This window comes from Triturus cristatus, chromosome 2_2 (assembly GCF_964204655.1).
Source record: "Triturus cristatus chromosome 2_2, aTriCri1.1, whole genome shotgun sequence".
NCBI classification, from domain to species: Eukaryota; Metazoa; Chordata; class Amphibia; order Caudata; family Salamandridae; genus Triturus; species Triturus cristatus.
The window spans coordinates 433,722,654-433,742,080 of NC_140582.1; the positions used below are offsets into that span (position 1 = coordinate 433,722,654).

At 46.5% G+C, this 19,427-nt stretch overlaps 1 protein-coding gene across 1 annotated transcript in view; it reads left to right on the plus strand.

The window, feature by feature from the left end:
* The first annotated feature begins 5,364 nt into the window (after positions 1-5,364).
* Positions 5,365-19,427, plus strand: part of MFSD8 (major facilitator superfamily domain containing 8) — a 212,570-nt gene continuing 198,507 nt past the window's right edge. Inside the window, exon 1 of the mRNA XM_085641529.1 lies at positions 5,365-5,652. Within this exon, the coding sequence (XP_085497655.1) occupies positions 5,588-5,652 (65 nt within the window). The 5' untranslated portion in view covers positions 5,365-5,587. The remainder of the gene's footprint in view (positions 5,653-19,427) is intronic.

The window sequence follows — 19,427 nt, forward strand, 5'->3', positions numbered from 1 at the left end:
TAGCGTCCAAACGGCCGCTACGCACATCTCCGTCACTACGTAGTGCGCGCGTCCACTAGACCGCGACACTACATATCTCCCCCTTTTCATATCACACACACAAAGTCCCCGACCCGGAGGTCAGTCCATTTCAAAGTCTCTGAACTTGGATGGTCTCACCACTGCTCTTCCCCCCCGGGTGTGTCTTACCGGAGTGGAATGTCCTTCTCGGCTTCCCTCTGCGACCGGGCCTCCGTCGGTACCTTTCGGAGTGCCCTGGCTCTCTCTCTCTTTTACCTCGCCATCTTCTCCAGTGGTCTCCCCCAAGGGTCTTCCCCCAGAGTTGTCTCTCTCTCTCTCTTGTTCACCGCTCATGTTCTCTCCGTGGCCTCCCTCGGATGAGTCTGTGTCCTTTATCGGCCCTTCTGCCGGGGTTTCCCCTTCCGTGCACTCTCGGGGCCACTGTAAGATCTTATTGCATTTGGCCATGCGCTCGTGTGACCACACGTTACCGTCGCTGAGCAGTGCCGCCCGGTCATACACTTCTTCTACTCTGAGGGGTGGGGAGTACTTGCTTTCTCCTTTCCGCTTAAGGACTGCCAGCTTCACTCTGACCCACTCCCCTTTTTCCAACGCCGTCTCTTTTGTCCTCTTGTGGCGGTTGTAGTGTTCTGTATAGATGCGTTGTGCCTTCTGCAGGTTGTGCTGCACCACTGCTGGAGACCATTTGCTGGTGATGGTCTTCTCCTGCCACGCCACATTGTCTCTGGTGAAGGGTTGCCGTCCCCGTAAGATCTGGAAGGGACTGTACCCCGTACCGGTGGGGGTGATGCGGTACGCCCATATCGTGCTGAGCACTTCTTTCTCCCAGTCTTTGCCTCTTGTGATGGCCGCCTGTATGGAGCCCATCAGCACCCTGTTAAACCTCTCTACTTGTCCATTGCTGGATGGGTGGTATATCGAGGTGTGTTTGAGTATTATGCCGTTCCTGTTCGCAAACGTGACCCACTTGTCGGAGATGAACTGGGGGCCATTGTCGCTGATAATGCTCCTGGGTATGCCTTCCCGGAGGAACACCGCCTTGAGGAAGCGTAGTATCTCGTCCGTGTCCATGATCTCGTTGATGTGCACTTCTGGCCATTTCGAGTATTTATCCACTAGTACACATAGATATTTGGGGATCCCCTGGTCGTCCAGTATTGGCCCCAGGATGTCCACTGCTACCTCTTCCCACGGGTTGCTGGGGTTTGTGAATTTCCCTAAGGGTGGTCTCATGGGTTTGAGTGTCTTGTCCGCCCCTAGGCACTGCGCACAGTCTTTCACGTGCCTCTCTACATGCGTGTCCATCCCTGGCCACCAGTAGGTTTGTTTTGTCCTGGCCTTTGTCTTCACAATTCCCAGGTGGCCTTCGTGTAGTATGGCTAGCAGGGTAGGTACGATGTTCTCCGGTGGCACCACCCTGTCACCTCTGTAGACAAACACTCCGTCGTTGCCCACCGACAGCTCTTCTCTGACTTCGTAAAACTGCCTGATTTTTGATCTTTGTCTCCTTCTTTCTGGCCATCCCCGCACGATGTACGCCTTGATTTCCTCCATGTCACCATCCGCCTCATACGCGTTCCTCCACTCCTGCCTGCTGATGACTTTTTCCGGATCGTCCGTCAGAGCCACCATCTCGTCGTCGTCTTCCCTGTCGTTGGAGGCGCTGTCCATCGCAGATGCCCTGCTGAGGTAGTCCGCTATTTTGTTTCTGGAGCCCGGGATGTACTCCACGTCGTACCTGTACTCCAGGAGTTTCAGTGTCATTTTCGCAATCCGGGGCGTGGCGCTGGCATGGCCATCCGATGTCAGTACCTTCACGAGAGGCTTGTGATCTGTCTTCACCTGGAATCTGGTTCCCCACAGGAACTGACGGTACTTCGCCATGGCCCACACTACCGCTAGCATCTCTTTCTCTATCACACTGAACTTTTGTTCCGACGCTGTCAGCGTCCGGGACGCGAAGCTGATCGTCTCCGTTCCGCCTTCTGGTCTTTCCTGCATGAGCACCGCTCCCAGCCCCTTTTCACTCGCGTCCGTCATCAATATTGACCGCCCCTGGGGATCGAATCCTTGCAACGGGATCGCTCCGCTAATTTCCCGTTTCACTGTGTCGAACTCCTCTTGCGTCTCTTCTGTCCATATGAACGCCGTCTTGTCCCTCGTGAGTTGCCTCATGTGGTGGGTTTTTGTGGCAAAGTGGTGGACGAATTTACTATAGTACTCTGCCATCCCTAGAAATGACCGTACTTCTTCCTTGGAGGTGGGCGGCGGTGCTTCGCAGATGGCCTTCACGTTCCCTCTCTTCGGCGTTATTCCTTGCGCCCCTATCTCGTGTCCCAGGTAGGTGACTGACGTCATTCCAAAATGACACTTCTCCCACTCTGCTGTTAGGCCCTTCTCTTCCAGGATCTTCAATACTGTCGACAGCTTCCTGTCATGGTCCTCCAGCTCCGTCCCCCTCACTAGGATGTCGTCCTGAAAGTATTGCACTCCCTCAATGTCCTTGAATAGGCGGGCCATTAGCTTCTGGAACACCGCCGCTGCCGAGGCGAGACCAAAGGGCATGCGGCAGAATTGGTAGCAGCCGAACGGCGTGATGAACGATGTCAATTTTTTGCTTGTCGGGTGTAGCGCTACCTGGTGGTATGCCGATTGCAAGTCTATGGTGGAGAACCATTTCACTCCTTTCGTGCGGGCCAACATTTCCTCTATGCGTGGCAAGGGGAACCTTTCCACCACTATGCACTTGTTCAACTCCCTGAGGTCCACACAGAGGCGCACTTTGCCTGACGGTTTCATGGCCACCACCAAAGGTGCCAACCACTCCGCACTGTCGATGGGCTCAATGATTCCCCCTTCTTCCAGTCGGAGGAGCTCCTGTTGCACCGCCTCCCTTACCGCAACCGGGATGTTCCGTACCTTGTGCGCTACCGGCCGGGCGTTTTCTTTGAGGACGATTTTGTGGGAGAACTTCTCCAGTCTCCCAATCTTCCCGCCGAAGACCTTCGGGTGCCCGCTCCGCCATTTTTCTGCCGTCGACTCCTCTCCGTCCAGAGTCACCATCACCTGGGTGTCCCCTCCTGGGTTCAGCTGTATTCCCAACACTCCTTGGTCCATCCAGCCCAGGACTGACGGTCCCTTCTCCGCGACGTACAGCTTGCAGAGCGCACTCCGCTCCTTGAACTGGAACTTCATTGTCTTGAACCCTACCATCGGGATTGGGTCCCCTGTGTAGGTGACGGGTCGAATGTCGGGGGGGTTCTAGTTGTGCGCCCCACGTGGGTCTGAACCTCTCGTTCCATACTGAACGTTGAATGATCGTGTAAGGAGATCCTGAGTCCGCCACGATGGTGATGGGTATGCCTCCTATGATCATGTCGCACTGGGGTTTGCGCGTTCTTCTCCCCTCTATGCCCAGTACCTGGTCTTCAATACACAGGACTTCTTCGTCTTCTTCACGGCCTTCTACTTCTTCCCCCTCGTCCTGTGCCACGAACTTCACCGCCTGCTGTCTTCCTTTTCTGCGGCATACTTTTTCGTAATGACCAACTAGGCCGCAGAACGCGCACTTGGCTCTGAATGCGGGGCACCGTTTGTCGTGCGCTGCATGGTTCGAGCTTCCGCACCTGTAGCATCTCATTGCCTCGCCTTTTTCTTGTTTCCATGTCTGTCCGGGTCTTGGCTTCCCTTTGGCCGCTCCTCTGTACTCCCCCGTCGATTGTTTCCCCCGCGTCTGGTGGTCCGCGTCGTCCACCTTGTTGACTGTGAGTCTGGGGGCCGGTTCTCTCTTGGCCGCTTCCGCACAGCGTTTTGTTAGCTCCGCTCTTTTCACTATGGCGATCACCTCGTTCAGCGTCGCATCTCCATTCGCCCATAGTTTGTCCTGTACTGACTTGCTTGTCGTGTGCATGACGATCTGGTCCTTGATGAATTCGTCCTGCAGTCCGCCATATCTGCACGTCATCGCCAGCTTCCGCAGCGCCGCCACGTAGTCATCTACGGATTCCCCCGCTTCTTGCTTCCTCTGCTGGAAGTTATAGCGGTCGATGGAGGTGCACACTGCTGGCCGATAGTGGTTGTCCAAATCTTCTATGGCGTGGGTGAACACGTCTGTGTCCCCTACTGGTCTGGTGGTCGGTGTGAGATTTTGAAACACTCGTATCCCTTCTGGTCCTAGGTTGTGTAGAAGTATCCTCTTCCTCCTGGCACTAGAGAACGCCTCCTCGTTCTCATCTTCTAGCGCTTCCAGGTAGTTTTTGAAGTACTCCCTCCAGTCTTCCCACTTCATTATGGGTTCTCCCGGGCGTGGTAGGAATGGAATCGGCGTCGTCAGAGTCGATGACTGTGCACTCATTTTGGCGTCCACTTGTTTCCTTGGGCTACCTGGTGCGTCCGTCCCCGCTCCCCTGCTTCGGGTACCTGGGACTGCGTTCGAGCTGGCTGCTCCGTCGTCCCCTGACTCCGCCAGGATCTCCTCTGCGGTTCCGCTGTCCGCCTGCGATATCCTCTACCTCGTGGCTGGCTCCTCCGCTGCCCACGTGCCACTCCCCGGCTTCTATCTGCCACTGCCGCGCTCTCCCGGTGTGTAGGTGTCTGCCCTTGGCCCCTCCGGTCTTCTTACCGCGTAGGGTGGTATCTCTCCTGGTGGGCTTCTTCTCTGATGCAGGTTAGGGGGGCACCTTCCACCTGTTGCACATAGGGTTCTCCTTATCCCATCCTCGTCGCCACTGTAATGTTGCTGGGTGCCTGGCTATATGTAGCTTTCCCCCAAAGACTCACAGGAAACGTTCTGCAGGTAGGTAGAACCTTTATTTCACCTTTTTGGATCACCTTCTGAGAGAGCGCCGGGCAACACGCTCCGATCGCGTCTCTCGCTCGCGCGCTATAGCTCGCGCATGCGCAGTAGCGTCCAAACGGCCGCTACGCACATCTCCGTCACTACGTAGTGCGCGCGTCCACTAGACCGCGACACTACACGAATAAAAGCGTTGACAAGTGTTTACACCCAACAGTGACACAAACTGCACTTTAATTCATAAGCCACATTTATTGACATTGCCAATGCTTGTTTTCATATGTGGCTCTCTGTCATTTCTATTGGTTAGTCAAAACTTCCTGAAATGAACATAGTCAATGTAATTGTAATTTGCTCATGTCAACATTTAATTATACTGCCAAATTGATGTCTGTCTCAGATCTTGGTTTTGAAAAGCTGGACATCCTGAAAATAACATACATTGAATTACTGTAAATGTAAAAAGTTCCCTTTCAATATGGCCGCTATAGATTCACAAGAGCAAGGGGAGGACGCTCGAAGTACTGTTTTCTTACTACCACTGTGGTGTCTCTCTTTTGTTTCCATTGCACCGCCAAACTACCAGCTTTAGCTAGCGCTCAGCCCTTACTCGGTAGCGCACCATAGGCTCGAGCTTGAAGCGTGCACTTTTGTATTACAAGCCACCATGTTCAAGATAAAACAATCTCGTGAGTGCCCTTCGGATCGTGACGTAACGCAGGTGGTCTAGGATCGAAGTTCGTTCAGAAGATTAAGGGGCGGGCTAAGAACATGCCTGCCATTGATTCCGATGTAGAAGACGAGCGCGCGCCCCTTCTTGGATTGACCAATGAAAGGTGAGGAGGGATGGGGCACGAGGTTGCAATGCGTGTTTTCCCCTGAGACGAAGTAACTAAGAAGCCCGTCCTCTGTATATTGCCGCAGTCCTATCAGCTGCTTCCACATAGCACGGATGTATGCTGATACTTGTCACTGACATACCAAGCTACTCCGTGTGAGCGCTGCAAGAATTACTTTCCAGCACATCGTGGTGACGAATGAGGCGAACTCTGTTGCAAGTTGTAGCCGAGAGATCTTTCAATCAGGCCCACTGATTGTTTTTGATTGTTTCCGTATTTGTTGCAGAGTGAAGCCGCTTGATTTACTAATTAAGAGCAAAGTGTAATAACAAGGCCATTTGATTCGCCGATCAGGGTTGATTATGAGAAGAGGCAAGATTTCCTCGTCTTACAACTGCTCGCCCAGTGGCTTCTTCAGAATTGAATTTTAGGAATGGTCATATGTTGGCCTCAGATGAAACTGCGAAGACCATTTGCAAATACCATATGCCTGAAAACCCTGCTGGCTAACTGACTTTGACCTGCCTGCAGGGGGCCAGTCTGTGCTGCTCCAGGGCATGGAATACTGTGCTCAGATCAGAGAAAATGGCTTGGGCCTGGCAGTGTGACTATGGAGAGGAATATGACCCAGCTTAACACAAGCATGGCAGTTTAGTAGTGTCCAGGAACTTCACTAACTTGATAAGGACCATGGGGAGACCTATACTTTCATGGTTTAGGGATAAATGAAGCCTGGAGAAGAGAGTTATTTTGATCCTGAAGCACACTTTGGACTCCTGGCTTTAGTCTCGGTGGAAGAGGGAGCTGGCCCCACAACCACTTTGGAGTGGGAGGACTGGACATTACCTTAAACTCAACTATTGGGGTATCCACAAGCTTCCTCCGGGGGATGAAATATTTTGACATGTTAGATTTTACAGAGAACAGCGCACTGTGAGAGTTTGCAGCAGGGAAAACATGATGTGCTGTAAAAGTCGTAACGTTTATCCTTGGGAAATGTTTGCCCATTGGTCCTGAGGAACCAGGAGTAACCACCACCTGTTTTTTAGCTCTCGCCTAGCTATTGCGTTTACGCAATCGCTATGCGAGACTCTAGTAAGAGAGGCATTTCAAAGTGCTCCCAAAAGTGGACTGCATGGCGAGCGCGCGCACGTGCATCGTGCCGCCATGCAATCCGTTTGGGTAAGCGCTTCAGCCCACTGGCGCCCTCGGCATCATACTTCAAAGGGTCCGCTCCCCCGCCTGGAATGCGCTCCCCCACTTTCGCGCGGCGGGCGCTCGCTTGCGTCCGGAGCACTTTAGAAGCCTGGCTTGTCTTGTTTTCTTCGTAATACGCATTTGTTCTCTACCTGGCTCCCCTCCTTTTCCTAGGCCTCTGTCTCTCTTACGACCCCATTCCCTTTCGCTTATGTCTGTATTTACTGCTCTCTCTCTCTTCGCTTATGTCTGTATTTACTGCTCTCTCTCTCTCTCTCTTCGCTTATGTCTGAATTTACTGCTCTTTGTCTCTCCCGCTCTCCCCATTCTATCCTGCTCTCTCTCACGAGCTTTCCATCATTTCCTATCTCTAACCTGTGGTCCCAGTCTACCTCTCGCCCTCTCCCCTCTTTGTGCCCGCTCCCTTTCTCGCGTCGCCACCTCTTCCATCATTGTACCTCGCTGTCCCTGTCTAACCTGCAGTCCCCGTCTACCTCGCGCCCTCTCCCCTCTTTGTGCCCGCTCCGTCGCCACCTCTTCCATCATTGTACCTCACTGTCCCTGTCTTTCTCGCGCCCCCTCCCTTCCAGATCTCTGTGTCGCTGTGTCTCCTTCCCTGTCAGGCCTCTTCTTTCCTCCCGGTGTCTGACATTTGAGGGTCGCTAATGAGCGCCTCCGCAGTCCGGCTCTCACTGATCCCTCGGAGGCTGCCGGGGGTATGGGATCCTTTCCCTGCAAATAATAAATTTAGCTACGTGTTGCGTAAGAGCCTAAAAGGCTTTCTGCTGCTACCGTGCTGCTCGGCGGCCATTAATATTATATCAGGGCCGGTGCTGTTGCAGTAGTGCAGTTTCATTAAAAATGTGATCTGTAGCTTTAAACATGCAGCTTTCCATGCAGAATTATGCCAAGTAATTCTTGGTCTGCAAACTCGTAATTGCGTACAGAGATTCCCGTCGGTAAATTCAGAACGCCTGGAACAGCTGCATATAGTTCCTCAATACTTTGTCCATTTCTACTAGTTGTGTTTCATCAGCTTTTAAGAGTAGCGTTCGGGCCACTCCTTTCCCCCCCTCTTATCTAGTCTCCTTCTAGGCCACTTTTTCCATTTTGCTTGGACATTTGATCCTCGTCTTTTGGCTGTCTCTTTCTCTTCTTAATAATTATACTATAATATAATACTTGGATTTGTATAGCGCCGCTAATAGCCCGTGAGGGTCTGTAGGCGCTGTCCGTAGGCAGGGGGAAGTGATTTGCCCAGAATCACAGGATGTTGAGCTCACAACAAGACTTAAACCTGGATCTCTCAGCGCCCAAGTCGGCTGCACTGGCTGTTAAGCCACACCCTCCCCCTTCTGAACGTAGCATTTGGACCACTTCTTTGTCATTGACTCGACTCTGGAACATGTCCAGGGCCGGACTGGTAATTTAAAACAGCCCTGTCAAAAAGTATGAACTTAGACCCCATGTGCACCAAGTGAGTAACCCCCAGCACATTGCTCAGTAGGATTTTATGTAGGATAATTTTGGAAAAGTGAAACCAAAAGGTGCATGTTAACTGCTCAATGTTTCAATTATAATTGCCACTTTTACTGACTGCTCCGAAAGGGATTCAAATAAAGATTCCAGTACATTAGTGTTTACCACAGTACCGCGAAGCGCTATTTCTACACAGCTTCTAATCATGCATGCCATGTGCCTGGTGAGAAAAAGGACCTATTTGTTGGTACAGTTATGAGAGGTTTTCTTATAATGCTTCCATTCAAAAGTCTTTGAAGCTCATCTAACAAGCATTGAAAATGCAACAGGTCTCGCATTTACACGAGGAAGCTATTGGCATTGTAAATGACAATGCCTTTTATTTTATGTTTTAAAAACCAAAACATAAATAAAAGGCATTGTCATTTACAATGCCAATAGCTCAAACTCCCGTAAATGCGAGACCTATTGCATTGCAAATGCTTGTTGTAATTGTGATTAGTAAAGTGAACAGGCCTTTTTAGGTCGAGCCTGGGCATCGCATGCGCTGCTCTGCGAGGCAGGCTGTATTCAGGTACGGACTTGAAGCTCCGCCCATATTTTTCATTGGCTTGTGTCATTGTCATTTGTAAACTGTGGCGTTTCATTGGTCAATAGGCTTAGTTGTCCTTCCTTAGTACCGCCTTGTCTCATTTTGTAACCTCCCATGTAGACACCCCCTGTTAGATGTGTTTTTTCTCGGAAGGCTTTCATTACAGTCTGCGAGTGCTATTTTGTGAAATGGTTTTCACTACACGCTCTCCGCAGCGCTTTAAATATTTTTTTTTTCTTAGCACGGCACTCAGCGCTTATACAGTGGCAGCCACGCTTTCGGTTTATTTGCGGCGCCGAACGTGGCTGCATGTTTTTTTTTTCTATTTATCAACTTTTTTTTGTTTACAAGCACCTCATGCCGCACTTGGACATCAATGGCGGCTGTGCCCCTTTCTTCAGACGAGCCGCGTCTAAAGAAAGGTGCACGGCAGCTATTAAAGTAAAACCGCAGCATGGGACGCTTTTACAAAAATGACCATTTGTTTGTCAACTTGACAAATAGATGCTTTTTTAAAAGTGCCCCATACCATGCTTTCACTTTATTGGCGGCCGCATCCCTTTCTTTAGATGCGGCTTGTCTAAAGAAAGGTGCGTGGCAGCCATTAAAGTGAAAGCGCGGCATGGGGCGCTTTTACAGAGCCTCATCCAACCCCTGGTGTCCCTATTCCCCCCCCCCTGTAAACTTGGTTTATTCCTAATGACATCCAGGGCCTGTGACGTACGCCTCGTGCCTGTTTACTCCAGTGCATGTCTCTGTGATATAAGGATGTTTGGACATCTGCCTCAGCAGCAACATTACCATAAAAAAAGCATTTTTTTGTCAACAAAGTCTGATTCATCCTCGTCCATAACCAGTTCCAAGAAATCGGGTATAGAGTTCGAAGGATGTGTTAAAATCTCCTGCTATGATCACTTTATGGCCAAGGGTAAAAGTTTACAGAAATGCATTCAAGGTCTTGAGACACAGCGAAGGTTTGGAAAAAGGAGTCGACCTATTGTAGATGTTAATCAACAGATCTGGAGTGCCAGACTTTGGTTTCAGGCTACAAGCTTAAAGGTCACAGGAGTCTATAGGGATTTTCTTAATTGAACACTTAAGTGAAATTTTGGGCCATATTTAAAGCCCCCCTGATGGCCTAACCGCTACCGATGGCAGTGTCTCAATGCTATGAGTTAAGAAACCTTGCCTATGAACATTAGTGAGCGCCCAAGTCTCTTGGAAGATGCAGTAATCAAAAGTATCTATGAACAATATCCAGGCCCGGCATCCAATTTTTGACCGAATCCCAGCAATGTTCCAGGAGATAAGATGGAGAACAGAGGCTGGGTTTGTTGGCACCTACACGAACCTCTAAGCAGACAGCCCTGGTTGCGAGGAATTTGGGGTCATATTAAGGATATCTGTGGACCCCTTAATACATGTAGAGGGGTGGCCTCCTCTTGCCTAGGGCCTGAGTAGGAAGCCTCTCCGGGAAGTCAATCAACTTGTAACAGAACCTCAAACCAATTGGACACAGTAACACTATAACGCCCGGTTGTCCACTGCTGGCTAATGATGGGAACACTTGGGCCTGTTTGGGGACGTAGCAGGGGAGGGATAGGAGTAGCCCAACCAATACCCGGTGGCGGTTTATAAAAGTACCCGAAGTGGAGTGGATCAGTACTAGTTTGACCCACTTGAATTTGCACCGCATTAGCTAGCAATGTTTGTACCAGGGAGGGCTCTTTGAAATTCAAGATGATACAGTTCCCCAGACGGTCCTTCTGACTCTCTTCAATCCAGCACACTCTACAAGTAAGAAGGATATTGTGAGCAAGGGAATTGGGGAAATTCATGTACTTGGAGGGCCAGTTCAGACACTTGTTGGCTAAGCTTTCATGGGCTTCTTGCAGCTCTTCGCTCAGTCCCAGTACTCCTGAAAAAATTACCACATAGGGGCAAGCTGTCGAGGTTACGTTAATAACAGGACGATTCCTAGTCTCTTGCGGAGGTGCATCCGCCCCCTTCGACCGGTAATGCCCCCCTTCGACCGGTAATGCCCCCCTGATAGTGAAGTTGCGCTGGTTGCAGACTCCTCCCAAGATTAACCCCTGTATTCAATATATTCAAACTACTAGTAGGTCTTTGGGTAATGGCAGCATTCATTTTTGTTAGGCACGGGGAGATTAAGTGATTTGCCCAGATTCACAGAATGTTGAGTGTCCCTGCCGAGACTCGAACCCGGTTCCCCAGCTCCAAAGTGGACCGCCCTAGCCATTAGGCCACATTCTCTCCCTTTTGAGTGTCTGCTGGCTGGTATCCGCTGGAGAATCATCATCGAACACAGCAATCCCTCCCCACCCCAGAATACTTCCTGATGGAATGGACACACAGGTGCGAGGCTGTGAATGTGGAAGATCATTTGAGCCCTAGGAAAGCTTCCTTTCACTTAGCTCAAGCTCAGAAGCTATGACCCCAATCACCCTCTGAAGCATTAGGTCTATTGAATAATAAGTCAATTTATGTTGTTGTTTCATGTTTTGGGTAAGCTTAAGACTTTGAAAGTAAAGTTCACAATACAATACTTGTAACAGAACCTCAAACCAATTGGACACAGTAACACTATAACGCCCGGTTGTCCTCTGCTGGCTAATGATGGGAACACTTGGGCCTGTTTGGGGACGTAGCAGGGGAGGGATAGGAGTAGCCCAACCAATACCCGGTGGCGGTTTATAAAAGTACCCGAAGTGGAGTTGATCAGTACTAGTTTGACCCACTTGAATTTGCACCGCATTAGCTAGCAATGTTTGTACCAGGGAGGGCTCTTTGAAATTCAAGATGATACAGTCCCCCAGACGGTCCTTCTGACTCTCTTCAATCCAGCACACTCTACAAGTAAGAAGGATATTGTGAGCCAGGGAATTGGCGTAATTGAAAGTAAAGTTCACAATACATACAAGATTTTGCTATTATAAGTGTTCCCTTACGAGAGTTAACAAAGAAAATGTTTTATTCAAGTGATCACAAGAATGCAAGAGAAGTTTAAGAAAATCAAACAAGCCATTGAAACTGCTGCTGACCTGGCCTACTTCAATCCAAAGCTTCATATAAAGGTTGTTGTTGACTCTAACCCAGTTGGGTTAGGCGCTATCCTTGCATAGCACAGCAGACACCCCCATGCTCTTAGGCATATTGTGACATATGCCAGTGGAACATTGTCCCAAACAGAACGTGCTTACTGACAACTTGAAAAGAAAAGTTTGGCTGTGGTATGGGCTTGTGAACATTTAAATGTATCTCAAATAGATTTGCACACAGCACTTGCACTTTCTATACCATCCAATAATGCAATCCTACAATTGTAGGTGGATGGAATTCTTATAATACGAACATAGTTGGAAATTTGTGTCTGTACATCCATACAATGGCTGATTATTTCCATACAGAGCGACCAAATATAATAATGATTGAACTATGAGAACTGGTATTCCATTAAGTGAGACCCTGGTGGCAGTAGGTGATTACTTGGTCAGCATATAAATCAAATGCCTTTGTGAAACAGAAAGAGATCCATCCCCAATACATGATAAGTTCAATATGGCACAATAAAGTTAGTTGAATTGTTTGTAAAACAAATAGTCAACAGCCATTCTGACGTTGGTAGATGATGGGAAAAAAAGTGAAAAATGAAAATGAAAAAATACATGTGTGGATGACATAACAAAAATAGTTGTTAAATGAGGACATTAAAAATAAAATAGTGTGTAAAAAATTGAAAAAAAGACACACATATAGTCTATTGTTGATTTCTATGAACATGTGAAGTCAGAAAAAAAGAGAATAAAATGTGGAAATGAAATGGTGCTCGATGTGTGAGCAAGGCAGGGGATGCTGCCGGAATGCGTAGCAGCCATTCAAACAAATTAAAACGATTGGAACCTTACCTTCGATTTGCTGTGTCGTCTTTCTGGTGAAACAGTGGCAACCGGAAGTGGTGAAGGATTTTGAGCTGCTAAGCCAAGCGCGGCCAAAATGACACGACTTTGATCAGGAGCCTCCGCTTTTACTTGGCCCTTGTAGAACTTTGTGGAGGCCCCCCCCCCCCCAAAGGACAAATCGGACGAGAGTAGCCGCGTAAACCGAAGCAGGAGTGCTGCCGCGACCAGGAGCATCGGAGGACGTCAGGAAGCAGGTAAGCGCCCGCCGAGGCAAGCGACTGCAGAGCTGGTGTTTGAAGCGGAAAGGGGGACAAGCGCTCACGGACGTGGAAGACGTCCGTTGTAGCAAAATCTAAGGGGTTCGATAGAATCATAAAGGAGTAGGTGAAAGGCTGGTGCCTGGCAAATTAGTAGCTGTCAGGCACTTGGAGCACAGATTTAAAGTGACATACGCATCCGAAAGTCAGTGTTTTACAGCGCGATTGAAACGTAAATGGATAACTGCAAAAAGTTACGGGAGGAAGCTGCAGGCCTGGTCTTCGATGTAGAAAGACCTGAGACAAGTAGAACAGGCAATACACAGGCAGGGGAAAGAGGCACGCAGAAGATTGATGCGCAAACGTTAATGCGTAAATTGGAGAAATTACGGCGCGTAGAAATCTCTAAATGGTGGCAGATTAAATCCTTAGATAAATATCTAAGTGGGCAGGGTCCCTAGAGGCCTGCGATCCTGTCTGCCCCAACCTTCGAGAACCCAGACTCAGAGATGCTTCAAGAATGGGCAAATAACAGTGCGGAATCTTCCAACAATATGATGAAGATATTAGTGAAATACGACAAGAAAGATAGAGATAGAATATTAGAAGAAGTCAAGCAGTTGGAAACAGAACTAACCAACTTTACAACTCCTGAAGTAATAAAAATTTGAAGAAGATCTGGAAATGAAATTGGGCAAATATGAGAAATCAATAAAGGAGAGGAAGGCGATAAAATTAACTAGAGACCGCTTGGACTATCAGAGAGGGCAAATCTACACCTTTGCCAAGTGATTTGACACCCTACGAAAACAAAAACTATCAAACACAACTGAGTTATCAAACAAAAATAAAGAGAGAAGGAGAGCCAATGACACTAGTTCTGAATGGAGCTTAGAAGTCAATACAGATTTGGAGGACGGAGCTATGGAAAGTGTAGACAAACCCTCTACTGTAGTGGAAGAGTTCACTTTTTTAGGTTTGGACAGAAACAACAGTGCCAGACAAGGTCCACCAAAGAGAGGAAGAGGTCGGGGATGCAGAGGAGCAGACAAAGACGTAGGAGAAGGCATGGAGTTGAGATCAGGGAGCAGAACAAGAAATTCGAAATGGAGAAACTAAGCACAAAGGCAAATTCCATCACTGTCATTAACCTTACGGATTTAGTATTTTCAGAAGCTGAAATTAAAATTTTAAGCCTGGGATTATCATTCTGTCGCAGAACCAATTTTAATTATGCACAGACACAAATTGACTTTTTCCACTACACAAGAAAGCTAAAATTAAGAAAATAGTTTAGTAATCAGTCAAACAAAAGTAAGAAGGACACTAAAAATCAAGGACAAGACACAGAAAAAAACCTAGTGATAGATGACCTAAACTTGCTGAGTGACCTGGAAGATCTAGGGAGAACACAAAGTTTCACAACAGATCCATCTCTGAAGGAAACCGCAGATAGAATGGGTCTCAATATCTATGGAACACAAACCACAGGTTTTAGAAAAAAGTCCGCCTTGGTACCTCCATTACCCAAGGACTCGATAGATCTCTTCTCTGAAAGAGTTGTTCAAGACCTCAAAAAACTTGAGAAGGAATCAAGTAAAAACTTTAATAAGACAAAAGAGAAAGAAAGAACATATGAACTAACGATGGCCAAAATTAAAGCAAGATCAGACATAGTGGTGAGGCAATCGGATAAAGGGGGCAACGTTGTCCTCTGGCCTTTGAAACAATACAATGCAGAAGCCAAAAAACAGCTAAACGACACAAAATGCTATCAGCGAGTTCCATTAAGTAATCTTTTGGAGAAAAAACAAAGTTCTTCAAGGAACTGGCAAGGTGGAGAGGAATGGGGTTAATTTCTGAAGCAGAATACCACTACCTGAAAGTAGAAAACCCCATTACCCCGATTTTAAATCTAATCCTGAAGATCCACAAGAGCATGACAGTGCCCCCAGGAAGGCCAATAATTTCAGCCATTGGGACCTTGTTTGAGACCACATCGAGATATTTGGATTACTTTCTACAGGGCATTGTGAAGTCCCTACCCTCCTACATCCAAGATACAGGGGACTTCTTGAGAAAATTACAAAAAGTACAATGGAAAGGAGGAAACCTGTTGATTACTCTCTATGTGGTCTCATTGTGCACTAACATTGCCCATGAAAATGGCTTAAGAGCTCTCCGACACTTCCTGAGGAAAAACACATTGAACTTATACCAGCATTCAGAAATGCTTATACAGATGGCAAAACTGTGTCTAGAAAATAATTTCTTTTTCTTTGGAACATATACCTATAGGCAACTGAGAGGAACGGCGATGGGCACTTGCTTCGCCCCCAGCTATGCGAACTTGCATATTGGCTGGTGGGATGAGCAGGTGCTCAGAGTTGATTTCAAAACAGAATGGAGGGGTAACATCAGAGCCTGGTATCGATTCATTGATGATCTTTTTATTGTTTGGAGGGGCTCTTTGGAAAGTGCCAATGCTTTTATATAACTGCTATTAATATACTTAATCTGGCATTCACCAAAACCATCAGCGAAAACAGCCTATACTACCTAGATCTAGAAGTTTTTATTCAAAACGACACATTACATACACACACTTTTAGAATGGAAACAGCAGGGAATGCCATTTTACACTCTGAAAGCTTCCATCCAACAAATCTGAAGTTGAGTATCACTTATGCGGAACATTTATGCATGAAAAGAAATTGCAGTGAAGGGAACTCATTGGCGTTAGCACAGGCAGAACTGACAGGAAGATTCAGGGAAAGAGGGTACAGCGAAGCAGTTTTAAATCAAGCTTTGGCAAAAGTAGACACAAAGTCCCGTAATCGGATTCTGACAGCAAAACAAAAACCAAATGGAATTGCCAAGGCCTCAGCTCAGAAAATCCGAATGATAACCAGGTACAGTGCCTATCATGCTAGGGTGAGAGACTGCATGAATAGGCACTGGTACCTGGTTAAGTCGGATCCTACACTGGGTAATAAAGTCTCCCGTAAACCCATGGTCACATATAGAAGGGCCTGCTCCATGAGACAAGAACTGGTGAATAGCAGCCCGGAGGTAGTGGAGAGTGGGAGTTGGCTTAAGGCCAATCCAGGCTTCACCAAATGCCTTAAATGTAAAGCATGCAAGCATGGGAGAAATATGAAGGAAATAAAACTGCCCCTAATGGAGAAACCGTGCAAAATTCCACATTTCCTAAATTGTAAGAGTGACCATGTGGTTTATGTGTTGCAATGCACCTGCCCTTTAACATATGTAGGGAGCACAATCCACATGGCACACATCAGAATTTTACAGCATTTGAGGGCAGTAAAGAACAAAGACCAATCATTCTGACGTTAGTAGATGATAAGAAACAAAAGTGAAAAAATTAAAATGAAAAAAGTCGTTGTTAAATGAGGACATAAAAAATAAAATAGTGTGTAAAAAAATTGAAAAAAAGATAAAAAGACACACATATAGTCTATTGTTGATTTCTATGAACATGTGATGTCAGAAAAAAGAATAAAATGTGGAAATGAAATGGTTCTCGATGTGTGAGCAAGGCAGGGGATCCTGCCGAAACGCGTAGCAGCCTTTCAAACAAAATTAAACGATTGGAACCTTACCTTCGATTTGCTGTGTCATCTTTCTGGTGAAACAGTGGCAACCGGAAGTGGTGAAGGATTTAAATGTATTCCTGTATATAAAGCCTTTTACGCTGGTAACTGATCATCAAGTTTTACTAACTATCTTTGGTAAGCCAAGCTGCCTCCTCCCATTGAACGGTGGGAACTACGATTACAAGAGTACAATTATTCCATTGGTCATCTTCCAGGGAAGGATCAAAACCCTGCAGACTACTTTTTCACAGTGCTTATTCAATGTCAGGATACTCCATCCAAGACTGCTGAAGCCTACATTAATTTCATTGTAAAATCAAATACGCCAGCTGGTATATCCTTAGCCCAGATAATCACTGCCACAAACCTCGATAGTGACATGCTGAAGTTGAAAGATATAATTACACATCAGTCATGGAACCGTCTCCCAGAGGTACAAAAATGTTAAAGATGAACAGTCTGTAACTCAGGAAGGAGTTATACTGCGAGGGTTAAGAATCTTGATTCCAGAGAGTTTGAGGCAGAAAATGATTGAAGTGGCTCATGGAGCGCATCAGAGTATTGTTGCCACCCAAAAAAGCTCTCAGAGACCGAGTTTGGTTTCTATATTTAAATGAGAGGGTTGTAAAGGTACTCGAGGCCTGTCATTCATGTAACTGCCTTTCTACAAACATTACTTAACATACTCTTATGATGTCAGAACTCCCTAAGCATGCATAGGAGAGAATAGCCATCGATTTCTTTGGCCCTCTCGATAATGGAAATTATCTGATGGTAATTGTGGATGGGTACTCACGTTTTCCATTAATAGAGGATCTCTCACTCACAATTCATGAGCTAATCATTGAGAGACTAGATGGCATCTTTGCCACCTGGGGCGTTCCAGCTATTTTGAAGTCTGATAATGGCCCACTGTTTAACTGTTGAGAACTCAAGGATTTCCTGGAGCATCTGAATATTAAGCATCAGAAGAGTATACCTTTGTAATTGCAGGCTAACGGACTCAATGAGTATTTGATGAGTACTCTAAAGAAAGCAGTACCGCATGCAACTCCTTGAGAGGCTCAGTCTAAAAACTGTATTGAATTTCACCCTACGAGCCTATATTTCAACACCTTACTTGACCACAGGCAAAAGTCCTGCAACTTTGATGTTTGGGAGAGCAATGACAACCAAGTTACCTCAATGAACAGACAAAAGAGATGGAAATGAGAATACAGCTCGTACGAAGGACTTAGTTAACCAGGACAAAATTAAAGCCTATGCAGACAAGAGGCGACATTGAGTTTAAGACAGACGATCTAGTGATTGCCCGACAAATGTGAAGGAGGAAATTTGATACTCTACATCATGTGTACTTGCAAACATTTTCTCAGGGGCCACAAAATATGGTCTCCAGTGTGCCAGAGGGTCGCATTGTTGCCAGCAGGGTGGAAGTGAGGCTTTGCTGGAGGGGGGGGGGAGGGGAGAGGCATGATTGATGCTGGGAAAGCGAAGCATGTACACGGTGTAGTCAGTGAGTCATGGAGCTATTTTTAGTCTCTAGAAGTCTCATAGATTTGACAGTACTGTGTTATGCTATATTTGAATCGCTATCCCTCTACCTCACCTTAGGGTAGGCCTTATCTACTTGCTAGTACTACCTTGAAAGAGTCAAGGGTAAAAAAGAAGTTACTTTATAATTGATTAGAATGAAATAGAATTGTACAATGTGAAACCAGAAAACCTAGAATCAATTCCTGCTTCTCCACCTGGCCACATTGTGTGATCCTTGGCAATTTTTTTGTTTTACTTTGCCTCCTTTTTTCCTCATTATCATATGTAAGAGCACCTTGAAATACATGTGTTCAGGATATGAACTGTACAAAACTTCTCTTGTGTTTTAATTAAGAAACTATAATGTTGTCCATGTTTAATAACAAACATGCGACCCAGAGGGTTCAACTTGACAATTGAATTGCCTCTAAGCTCACTATTAGCTTTGTAGGGTGGGAGTAGGCATGAATGTTTCTTTTTCTGTTCATTTTTCAAAACAATCATTTAAAAAAAAAAAAATACTTCTCAATGCACTGATATAATCCAAAGTACCAAGGGGAAAAACTTCTGCATGTTAATTAAATACTCTGCTTTTAACTGTGAAGAGAATTTGTCATATTTTAAACATTTGCTGCAAGATGTCTTAAAAACTGAATGTTTCTAAAGTTATGTGCTGCAGCATACCTTATTTTCTTCAGTTAGCTTGTAAAAAAAACACTTCCCTGTTTATTTTATATGCTGCAGAATGTTAGTAAAATGAAGCAAAGTGTGGTGGTTCAGCCGGGGCTATATGTAAAGGTCCCCAGGCCATACTTTGAGTATCACTACTCTACATGATGCTGAACCTTTCCACGTAGTGTCCACAAAGGGACATATAGTGGCTGCTTAGCATCCTGGATAGTCTGTTACCAGGGACACTTCTTACTTTTGGCATTTGATTTGTTGGTCTTCTGATTGAGATGGTGAAGGAAAGACTCAACTTGAAAACTCAGTGACTGCTGTTACTTCCTCACCGTCTTTGAAAATCTCTGAAGTGGATATGACAGCTCGCAGTAACCAGATCAGGTTGAAAAAATAAAGTGCCAAGAAGGTTGATTGAAGAGTGTGTGTGTGTGTGTGTGTGTGTGTATATATATATATATATATATATATTCAGCTACCAAGTTACACCAGA